The sequence below is a fragment of the Anomaloglossus baeobatrachus genome, chromosome 6, assembly GCF_048569485.1.
Source record: "Anomaloglossus baeobatrachus isolate aAnoBae1 chromosome 6, aAnoBae1.hap1, whole genome shotgun sequence".
In the NCBI taxonomy this organism is placed as follows: Eukaryota; Metazoa; Chordata; class Amphibia; order Anura; family Aromobatidae; genus Anomaloglossus; species Anomaloglossus baeobatrachus.
Genome location: NC_134358.1, coordinates 126,971,328 through 126,983,330, shown reverse-complemented (window position 1 = coordinate 126,983,330; position 12,003 = coordinate 126,971,328). Strand labels below are relative to the sequence as shown.

The 12,003-nt window shown below is 42.8% G+C and overlaps 1 protein-coding gene across 3 annotated transcripts in view; it reads right to left on the bottom strand.

Moving 5' to 3' along the window:
• ASPH (aspartate beta-hydroxylase) overlaps positions 1 to 12,003 on the bottom strand; it is a 303,114-nt gene that overhangs the window by 200,822 nt on the left and 90,289 nt on the right. For all 3 annotated transcript variants that reach the window (XM_075353241.1, XM_075353243.1, XM_075353242.1), the window contains one exon: positions 1,900 to 1,968. In XM_075353241.1, coding sequence (XP_075209356.1) covers positions 1,900 to 1,968 — 69 coding nt within the window. The remainder of the gene's footprint in view (positions 1 to 1,899; positions 1,969 to 12,003) is intronic.

Below are 12,003 nucleotides of genomic sequence, written 5' to 3'. Positions count from 1 at the left end.
CACCCGATCAGGACTTGGACACGGCGGGTCTTGACCTGCGGGGCCGCGAGTCTCCTCCACAGGATAAAGCAGCTGCTCGTACCCATGATCAGGGTCCAGTGCGCTGCGATCTCTCGCTCGTGTTCTCCCTACAGAGGACGCTTGCAACTCCACAGCAAACAATTGACATGCTTGTGGCTTGGGAAGCCGCACCGCCGGTCAGTGTTTGATGTGTTGAATATAACAAAATGGCACTTCCTTGAAATGGTGAATATTATGTAGATGGAAAGGGGTGCACTTGGCTTTGGAACCTACTAAGTATAGACACAAGGCACTCCCAAAATTTAAAGTTTGATGTGGGCTGCACATGCACAGTGGGCATGAGATTTCTAGAAATCCTATCCACTGTGCTTTTACTGTACAACGCATCGTTTTGGATGCAGCTGAAGCATCTGAAGTCCAAAATGCTGTGAACACTGATGGTAGACACGCAGCCTTAAAATGCCAGGTTTTTGTCACGTAAAATAAAAATTATACCAAGAAGAATCATTTCAGAATTTGTCCACCTTTAAGGTCACCTATAAAATCGAAAATTATTCAATTGAGGAAAAAAAAAATTTGAAGGGGAAAGCAAGCTAAAATAATGTGGTTGCACAAGCGAAAGTGTTTTGTGTCTCTATCACGGTATCAGAAAATTCACTGCAATCAGTGATGGAAAAGAACTATTTATTCAAAGTAAAACTTGTGAAGAGACGTTATCCTTTGACGAATCGACCATCTCGGGTCTTAATCAGGAGTTGCGCTGTAGGATGGGATATGGGATCTCAGGAAAGCATGCATAGTAGCGCTGTTCCTGTGTGTAATGACACTACGAAAACACACCAAAAACACATGTAATCCGTACATAAAAATATCAAAGTTTGGGGGTTTTTTTTGTCAAAGCCAAATATCAAAAAAAAGAATAAAAAACAAAGTGGCTTAATTTAACACAAAGATACAAACATCGAGACAAAAAAAAAATGCAGCATCAAAAACGCAATTAAAACGCATGTAAAAAAAAAATAAAAAAATAAATAATAATTAATAAATGTTAAAAAAAAAATAAAAAAAAAATATATGCCAACTAAAGTAATTTATATAACCAGTGTAGAAATGCTACAGAATCTCTGCAACATTAAAAACACAACAAATGCTCATCGTGGGAACATAGCCTGAGGGTGGAACATTTCTGAAATGATTATTTTTTTCTTCTTTTAATTTTATATGACAAAACAGGAGGTGTAGACTTTACAGCCACTGTACATGCAGCTGCTGCAGTAGTCAGATGCAATGGTGTAGTGCGAGAGCTTGACGAAAGAATACAAAAAAGGTGGGAACCCTTGGATGTAAGTATACTGCCTCTGTGTGATTGATGTGGAAAAGATTTGCATGTTATTATACAAGTAATGGGGGCTCAGAGCGCCACTACTGAGGGGTAAGCAGGAGTTGAGGTCATGTCTCGGGGACTCTGGAAGTGGGATTTGGCTGATGATGCTCCATCAGATCTAAAAGTGGTCTGGAGGTAAGAAAGGTTTGGGGACCACTGATCTATAGTATATCAACACCAGCCTGCCATCTTGCACTTCTTACCTTGGTCCAATGAGCCGACAAATAGACCAATACTATGATTTACTGAATCCATTATCAGATTACATAAAATAGCCACCTCCATATCATCGTTTAAAAATAAAAATGGAGAAAAAAAATTCCAAAAATAAAACCAAAAAGTAGAAAAAGAATGGTCATCACCATCTTATTTTAACTATTAAGAAAGAAACTGTGATTTTAAAATTGTTTTTTAAAATTATAGCAACGAGACGAATGTTAAGAGGGAAAGAAAACAGGGAAATAAGACAAGACTGGGACTAGAAGTGGACTTACCTGATGGCAGGGAATCCGTTTCATCGAGGTCTTCAGACGCTTTCTTCGACACAGTTCTCTCTTTCAGTCCTGCATTTCCCAGTTACAGTTTATTAAAAGAGTGACTACATCCAAAAGTGAAAATGCAAATAATACAGGTTTGCCTTAGTTTGCTCATGTCACCAAAACTCCACCCAGTTGTATTTCCCAATGGTCAAAACAGTGCATCAGACTACACAATACTCTGGATGTCATCCCGGGAGAACAGGACAGTAAAGAGCAATGGCAGACCCTGCCTACCAGCCCCACTACTGCTCTCGATCATACGCTCCTATAGAGTGTGGCGTCATAGTTGTTAAGACGCTAAAGCTAGCAAAATACATAATTTATGGTAAACCAGTCTGTGAGAAGCTGCAAGATGCATGGCATTGCTTAAAAGGAGTTGCGTCAAGTTTGGAAGTCATCTCCTATCCATAGTACAGGGAGAAATTTCTCAATTACTGAGGGTTCGATCAGTGTAACGCCACCGATCCTGTGAATGGAGCTCTGAGGAGGCCGGTTTGAGTGTCCACCTCCGCAATAATCATTCTCAAAGGGACCGCTGAAGATAGCCGAGCGCTGTCCTCAGCTGGCCTTCAGCTCCCCCATGAAGAGCAGAGGCCAGTGCGCATGCTCAACCTCCACTGCATACGGATGGGGCTAGTCTACAATAGGAAATCTGTTGCTTTGTTTTTCTTGTTTTGTTTTTTTTGCTGGTATAAAGAATATGTGTATACACCATGTATAAAATGACGTATCTAACATATGCAATATGAATGTTTGGCATAGGTGGTCTCCTTGACTGGATACTGCCCTTCCCGTGGTTGTTCCTTCCCGGTGAAAGACCTGGCTAGTTTCCTGCCAGTGTTGAGAAACATGTGATGGAGTCTCCGCAGGCTTTCTTGTTTTTAATATTTCCCAGGGGGCATTGCTCTAGAATCACTGCGTTGAGACACACGTGATGGTGTCTCCGCGGTGTTGGATGTTGATCTCTCTAAGGTCAACCATCTTTGCGTATGTGTTCTTGTATGTAGTCAGAATTCCTGAAATCCTTTGTACACCCCTGCATTCTATGTAAAAATGGAAAATATAAAAACGAAAAACAGTTCAACTAAAACTACAAAATTTTATATTTGAGCAAATATTTTACTAAACAAACGACTCAAAAATTAGACTCTTAACCTTATAGCAAACTTTTTGTGCCCTTAAATACAATGTATGGCTGCAATTAGAACCTATGAGAGTTAGAGGATCGCCGAACAGTTACATTGATAGGATAAGAACTTGTCTTCCGAGTGTTTCTGGTCTTCTTAGTAAACGTCAGACTAAGAGCTCACTTCTAGAGAGCAGCTAATATAAACCAATCTTCCATTAGCAAAGCTATAGCACTGAAATAGGTCCAGTTATACCATTGCTACAGGAAGCACTAAAAAGGTAAAAGAATTTAGATGGCTACTTAAATCCCAAAATATAAATGAAAATAAAAAATGAATGATTCACTTAAAGGGAAGCCATCATCAGAAAATTACCTACTTAAATTAGGTTTGTTAAATGTATATTGTTTCTCTAGTTTTTCCACCATATAAAAAAGAAAAAAAAAATTTACAGTTTTTCAATCAATCAGTGGGGCTTATAGATTCAGGAAATCAATATTAGCAGTAATGAACAGTCTATAACATTGTAATCTTTCCTCTGATAAGAAGCCTGCTGAAAACTCAGACAGCAGGAAGCAAAAGTCTAGTAAAGCCCTAGTGGCCAGTGTCAAAACTGCAAGTTCACTAATTTATTATATTAAAGTGAACCTGTCAGGTGCAATATGCAACCAGAACCATGAGCAGATCTGGGTACATATTGCTAATCCCTGCCTAACCATCCCTGTATCTAGTAGCAAAGATAAGGAAATCTTTAGAAAAAATGTTTCTAAAGATCTTTTACCGTATGCTAATGAGTGAAGGAACTAGACCCGCCGGCGTTAGTTCCCCATGGCTAGTTGGCCCCATTAGCATGTTAGTACGGCCCAGTGGGTGTGCTAATGAATGTGGAGTATCATAGGATGATCTCACTCACCTCTCCGCTGCCATCGCCGCCTGACACTGGATTTCTGCTCAGTGCACATGACGCCGGAGTTCCAGTCATACGCACTATGAAGCCGGGTGTATGCGTCCCGGCTTCAATCTGAAGTAGTGCGCATGACCCAGGAGTTTCGGTCATGCACACTACTTCAGATTGAAGCCAGGACGCATACACCCGGCTTCATAGTGCGTATGACCGGAACTCCAGCCGAAATGAAGCCAAAATCCCATAGATTGTAAGCTTTCGAGCAGGGCCCTCATTCCTACTATAGCTGCTGAATTATGTGCCATTTTGTTTTTGTCTGTACAAGCCCCCACCTGAATGTAAAGTGCTGCAGAATATGTTGGTGCTATATAAACTTTATTATTAGATGGCAGCGGAGAGGTGAGATCATCCTCTGATGCTGCACATTCATTATAATGTTAGCACGCCCACAGGGGTGTACTAACATGCTAATGGGGGCGACTAGGCAAGCGAAATTACGCCCAGGGGACTAGTCCCCTCATTTATTAGCCTATGATAAAAGGCCTTTAGAAATACTTTTTCTAAAGATCTCTTTATCTATACTAGTGTATACAGGGATGGTTAGGCCGGTATCACACTTGCACGAGTCTCGCGTTGCAATACCCGGCACGGACTCACACACTCCTCACAGGAGCGGGTTGGTTGCATGTATCTCTATGCAGCTGAGACTCTCCTGTCCGGAGAGTGTATGGACGTGTCAGGTGATGCAACGTGACTCACGTGAGATACATGCGATGCACTTGCAAGTGTGACACCGGCCTTAGGCAGGGAATAGCAATATGCACCCAGAACTGTTCGTGGTTCTGGGTGCATATTGGACCTGACAGGTTCCCTCTAAGACGGGATGGGGGGGGGGGAATACTTGTAACAAAACAATCCTGACTTAAGAAAAATCACCAATTTTTTTAACTTCCCTGTAAGGCCAAGTTTTACACGTCAAGTCAAATTCATCAACGGTAACTTAGGCTTGAAGGTGAACGCTGATCATTTTAACGTTGACATCTAGTTATAAACCCAGAACTAATTAACTTGGCAAATCCTTTATTGACTGTGAAATCCTATAATTCATTGTCAAGCAGAACTACATTTGCAAGGTTTGAGTTTACGGTTTGGGTTTATTTATTCTTCAATAGTCACAGCTGGTTTAGTCCCTGTACAAAGTAAGAGGCTTCAGGATGAATTCTGCGAGTTATAGTTTTTAGGGGATGTGCGCAAACCCTCTTTTTTCAGCAAAGTGAGTAAGATTTCTGAAATCTCAAGAACACCTTATTTTTTCATGGAACATTTGAAAGTTTTGAATCTGCAGCATGACAAATCTTTCAGCATTTTTCACCCATTTTAAAGAATGTGGAGAAAAGTACATAAAAAAAAAAACGCACCCATGTCTATGCAGCTTTTGTTATACCAAAAGTTTTTTTTGATGCAGAAAAAATTGCAGCAATTACTTAAGGGTGCTTTACACAAGACGATCTATCGTGCGATAGTCGGGGTTACGGTTTTTGTGACGCACATCCGGCATCGCTTGCGACGTCGGGCTGTGTGACACCTCCGAGCGATGCAGTATCGCGCACAAATCGTGAGTCGTGTACTCGTCGCTCAATTTCATAATCTCGTTTAATTAAAATGGCGCCAGTTGCTCATTGTTCCCGGGGTAGCACACGCCGCTCCGTGTGACACCCCGGGAACGATGAACAGCAGCTTACCTCCGTCCCGCGGCAACCGCTGGCTATGCGGAAGGAAGGAGGTGGGCGGGATGTTTACGTCCCGCTTATCTCCGCCCCTCCGCTTCTATTGGCTGGCCGGTGTGTGACGTCGCTGTGATGCCGAACGTCCCTCCCCCTTCAGGAAGAGGATGTTCGCCGCCCACAGCGAAGGTCGCACAGCAGGTAAGTGCGTGTGACGGGGGTTAACGACTTTGTGCGCCACGGGCAACTAATTGCCCGTGACGCACAAACGACGGGAGCGGGTACGATCGATCGTGAAATTGGACGATAGATCGTACCGTGTAAAGCAGGCTTTAGTGTGTGCACATACCCTTATGCGATGTAATAAATATAGATCATAAAATTCACTGCATTTCCTTGTAGTGTATAATAAATAAAAATGCATAACGTGTAGAATAAGGGGGTTATTGAGGGTTTGTAATATCGGTCCCCACGTCCAGCTACTAAATAAAAAAAGGATGTGGTGTTTGATATCCAGACAAAGACACAGGGTTTAACACTATTTATTTAAATCCCGAATCTAGTAGTCAGCAGAAGCATGAAAAGATTACACAAGTAAAACTATCACCATTTCTTGTCAATTACTACATCAGCGACTACCATTTATTCAAAAAGACTTATCACACGGAGCAGGTCAGAAGAAAAGAAGAGGAAAGAGAAAAAAGGTTTGCTGACAGCTAAAATGTTCCTATAGAGCAGGGCAGTACCACCGGGTCATCCATAACCTAATATACAGTCCTCATTGAGTTTTACACTACAATCAGCTTTGTAATTTTGCATTATTACAAATTCAAAGTACTACATAAGCAGGCAGAGAGCGGCGCTCTGCTATGTATCAGCCACGGATGTATGCCTTCTCGGCTGACGTTTCATTCCTCTGCATCACGTACCGGATACGCAATCATCTATCATTTGTCCGGCTTTTTCTCCGTCTTCTTCCCTCGGTCTCCATTTGAGGTTCTGCCGCTTGTTGTCCTTCTTGTAGTTTCCCGGGGCTTCTCATCTTTATTCCTCCTTGAGTCGCTCTTATGTTTTTGTTCCTTGTCCTTAGACTCTCGGGTTGGTTTTGGTTGTTCTTTGCCATGACCTAGATATCTTTCTTTTACCTTTTTAAGTTGTTCTTTAATACCCTCTTTAACTTCCATCATAAACAATAAAAAGAAAAAAAAGTATTTGACCCAGGTCTTTCTTAATAAAGTAAATTGAAAAGCACAGTTAACCCCATATGGAGAAATAATAGGATTAAAAAATAAAATAAAAAAATCATGATTGCCAAAAAAACAAAAACAAAAACAAAAACAAGAAAACAAAACAGCCCATCAAATTAACCACTAGGGGCTTCTCCAGTGGGGCTTCTCACAAGAGCAATGTCATTGATAACAAGGTTATCAGCCCCGACCCACGAACAAAGTATGTTTTAATTAACAGAACTTGGAATAATAATTTCCAGAACGGAAATGTGTAAGAAAAAAAAAAAAAAAATTAATTATAATAATAAAAAGGTTCCTGTGCTGAGATAATCTTATATACGTGTCCCTGCTATGTATTGTGTAATGGCCGTGTGTCTCTACAGGGACATGGTCTGATCATACCACATCTCCTGGGCAGATGGACGCATAAATCACTTATGATAAAATGACTATACAGACAACACAGCAGGAGCTCACAGCAGCTGCTTTCTGAGTTAATACATTTCCCTGTTTGTTTTATCACAGGAGTGAGTGTTACCAGGGCTCTAAGCTCATCATAATCAAGTCAGTGACACCTGAGCTCAGCAGAAGCTAGAGCTCTACTATCACTAACTTAATTTATGATTGAAAACAGTCCTGTGATAAAACAGGCAGGGAAAATGTGCCACCCCAGAGAGTAGCAGCTGTGAGCCCCTGCTGTTTCATACACACTTATCATAATTGACAAGTGCTTCATCCCATGACCAGGAAGTATATAATGTGCAGACTATGAAAAGGAGCAGTTCTGCATAGTTGGACACCACTACCTTTATAAATATGTCCCTGCTATACACAGTTCTCAGAAAAAGGAACTTTTTTTTTTTCTTCAAACAAATCCAATTATGGAACTTACTAATAACTACAAGATCTAAAATGTACTTTGTTTGTGGGACAACCCACTGTTGGGTGATAGTGGTTTTAAACAAAAAAGAAAAGTTTTTATAAACATTGTATTAAAAGGGTGATTCCATTTCAGACATTTCTGGAACATCCACTGCAAGCAAGGGCTCATGCACACGTTTCCGAATTCCATGCATTTACGCTGCGTATTGCACTGCAGCGTAAATGCATGCGACCTGCGTCCCCAGTACAATCTATGAAGATTGTGCATAAGACGTCCGCATATTGCGTTTGAGAGCGCAGAGATCTGGATGCCAAAATTTTGTACCAAATCGCTGTGTTCTGAAAAGCAGCATGTCACTTATTTCTGCGTTCTGGATGCAGCCCCCACTCTGTCTAAAGGAGAGGCTGCATCCAGAGCGTATGAAATCAGCTTTTTTTTTGCAGAAACACTGCATTCATTACGCAGTGTTTCTGCAGTGATTTGACGCGCACAAGCACTGCCAAAGCACTGCAGATATTCATGCAGGGACACGACGCGATGTGCGCATGAGCCCTTAGACTATGTGCCCACGCTGCGGAAAATGCACAGATTTCTCGCAGAAAAGCAGCGGATTTTCCAGAAATCTGCAGCACAGCTACTCCCCAACCATTTCTATGGCATTTGGGAAATGCTGTGCCCACGCTGCGGATTTTTCCGCAGCGGAAATCGTGCAGATTTTCGTGCGGAAAAAATCTGCAGCATGTCAATTATTGTTGCGGATTTTCGTTCGGATTTTGCCTATTCAAAAAAAAAAAAAAAATTAAAAAAAATTGAAAAATCCGCATCGAATCCACGTCAAATCCGCACCTATGAAAAGGTGCGGATTCCGGGGGAAAGCTGCGGATTTTGATGCAGAAAAATCCGCAGATAGAGTCCCGTGGGCACATAGCCTAAGGCTATGTGCCCACGGGAGCTTGCTCCTGCGGATTTTGACGCGGAAAACCTGCGGATTTATCTGGATTTTCCAGATAAAAACTACAGGTTTCAGCAAGTACAGACACTCCCCATGTTATCCTATGGGACATGGGGAGTGTCTGTGTCCACGTTGCGGAATGTGTAGCTGTGGAATATGCTGTGGATATCCCGCAGCCGCACATAACTGCATGTCAATTATTCCTGCGGATTTACCTGCGGAAATCTGCCTTGGTCCCATACTTACCTGCCTTGATAGCAGACACCTGGTCATTTTCCCTTGGTGCACAGGAGCAGGAAGCAGGAGGTGGGCGGAGCCTGCACGAGCTTCAGTCATGTGACAGCCGGAGCTAGTTCAGGCCCGCCCACCTTCTCCTTCACAGTGCAGACTCTGACAGACAGCCTGAAAGTGAAGTGCTGTGTGATAGAGGCAAGTATGAACGCCCCGATCACTCAGCACTTGTTCTGCATTGAGGATGCAGTGCCGAAGCCATGGTACTGTATCCTCAATGCAGAATATAGCAGCATATCTGCAGGACATTCCACAATAAAACCGCAGCATGGAAACAGACAAAGTTGTACTGCGGTTTTCTGGGAGCTCCTGCAGAATGTCCTGCAGATATAACCGCAGGACACTTTCCCCAGTCAGTGGGCACATAGCCTAAGGCTATGTGCCCACGCTGCGGAAAATGCGCGGATTTTGCCACGGATTTCTCGCGGAAAAGCCGCGGATTTCCCGAAAATCTGCAGCTCAGGCACTTCCCAGCCATTTCTATGGCATTTTGGAAATGCTGTGCCCACGCTGCGGATTTTTCCGCAGCGGATTTCGTGCGGATTTTGATCCGGAAAAATCTGCAACATGTCAATTATTGTTGCAGATTTTCATCCGGATTTTGGCTTTAAAATTGGGGAAAAAAAAAAATCCGCATCAAATCCGCACCTTTGAAAAGGTGCGGATTTTGCGGGAAAGCTGCGGATTTTGATGCAGAAAAATCCGCAGCTACATTCTCCCGTGGACACATAGCCTAAGGCTATGTGCCCACGGGGAAAGTGTCCTGCAGATATATCCGCAGGACATTCCGCAGGTGCTCCCAGGAAACAGCACCACAACTTTTGGTCTGTTTCCATGCTGAGGAATGTCGTGCGGATATGCTGCGGGCATTCTGCATTGAAGATACAGTACCATGGCTTCGGCACTGCATCCTCAATGCAGAACAAGTGCTGCCGTGATCGGGGAAGTTTATACTTACCTCCATCATGCAGCACCTCGCTTTCCGGCGGCCGGGTCACTGTCAGGCAGCGTCTGGTTTCACTGTGCTGGAGGTGGGCGTGCCTGAACTAGCTCCGGCTGTCACATGACTGGAGCTCGTGCAGGCTCCGCCCACCTCTTCCTTCCTGTACCTGGCTGCATCCACCGCGCTGCTGCCGCTACACCGGACGGAGAAAGTGACTCGGGTCTCTATCAAGGCAGGTAAGTATATGGGACCCTGCGGAGAAATCCGCTACAATAATTGACATGCTGCAGATTTTTCCGCACGGCATTTCCCAAATGCCATAGAAATGGCTGGGGAGTAGCTGTGGTGGAGATTTTCAGAAAATCCGCGGCTTTTCCGCGAGAAATCCGCGCATTTTCCGCAGCGTGGGCACATAGCCTAAAGGTCTAAAGTTGCAGATTCCACAGTTCCTTGCATACTTTCAAGGCCATGTGCACACATTGAGTATTTGGTGAGGTTTTATTTTTTTTTTTAACTCATAAAAGCCAAAACTAGAAGTGGAACAATTGAAGAAAAAAGTAAAATAGAAACACGGGCACCACTTCTGCATTTTTTTTTTTGTTTTAACCAACTCCTGGTTTTGGCCTACAAATACTGGAGGGAAAACTCCAAACACTCAACGTGTGCATGTGGCCTACAAATCAATAGAACAAGTGGCATATATGTGACCTCTTCATTCCCGTTTGTTGGAGTGGGGGGAGCTGCGCCCTGTTATTAGGACAAATGTGGATTCCAAGAGGTGTTTTATGTGGATATAACATGTGTGTCCAAGACGGAGATACCATTAATATAAAACCTATTCAAACCCATGACAGCCCGTTCTATCGGTTTAGCTAAAGGTTCCTGAACTTCATTCTTTGATTGTCTTGACGATACTGGTTGTTGTGGATGAACTCCAAATGGGGTTGAGGTTTTCACTCCCACTCCATGCACAAACAGCCGCTTCCTTGGCAGGTCATTACAGATGCATTTACAAAAGCAGGAGCCAAGGAAATCTGCATAACACTGCATTAAACACACCTATACTGGTTTCTATTAAAGGAAAACTGTCAGGTTTTTGCTCCCCCATCAGATAGCAGCACAATATAGGGACAGAGATGCTGATTCCAATGAGGTGTCACTTAACTGGGCTGCTTGCTGCAGTTTTCAGAATGCTGAGCTCTGTATAACACCACCGACAGGCAGCTTTTTAAGTACACTGCGCATAGGCAGAAAGCTGCCAGACAGTGATGTGGGTGGGGGTCACACACAGCTCATGAATATGGAGGGCTACATGGTAGCAGGTTTACTAGTCCTGCTGATAAACCAGTCGTTTAACAAAATCTACCACAAGGAGCCCAGTAAGTGACACACCACTGGAATCAAGGACTGTCTCTACATTATGCTGCATTCTGATTAAAGAGAAAACATTTTTGATGAGATTTCCCTTAAGAAAAAAGTTACAGTGGAAAGTAAGCACATGTTAAAGGCAATCTTTCAGCAGGTTTTTTGCTATCTGAGAGCAGCATGATGTAGGCAAAAGAGATCCTGAATCCAATGATGTATCACCATGGTGAATTCTTGCACAGGGGCCCTTGTCCCTCAGCGTCCACCCTTGGGACTGCATATACAAAGTGAAAGGTTCCCTTCAAAGACACCAAGGATTACACAATAGGCCATCTCTGTGGTGATGAAGCAAAAGCACTAAACTAAGGATTTAAAATGACAAAGTCCTTCATGTTAAAAAAAAAAAAATGGAGAGTGTATAGTTATGAACTTAACCTACCATACATTTAATTGCAATTAAAATAAAAAAAAAAGTTATAAAATGAACAAAACTCACACGCATTCCTTAGATTAGATATTACAATTGAAATACAAAAAAAAAAAAAAAATATTTTACTGCAAAACCAAAACATGCACCAACCAGCAGAACCTCAAAGGATGCAAAATACCTTCTGCCTTGGTTTTTGTCTTGGTTATGCCTC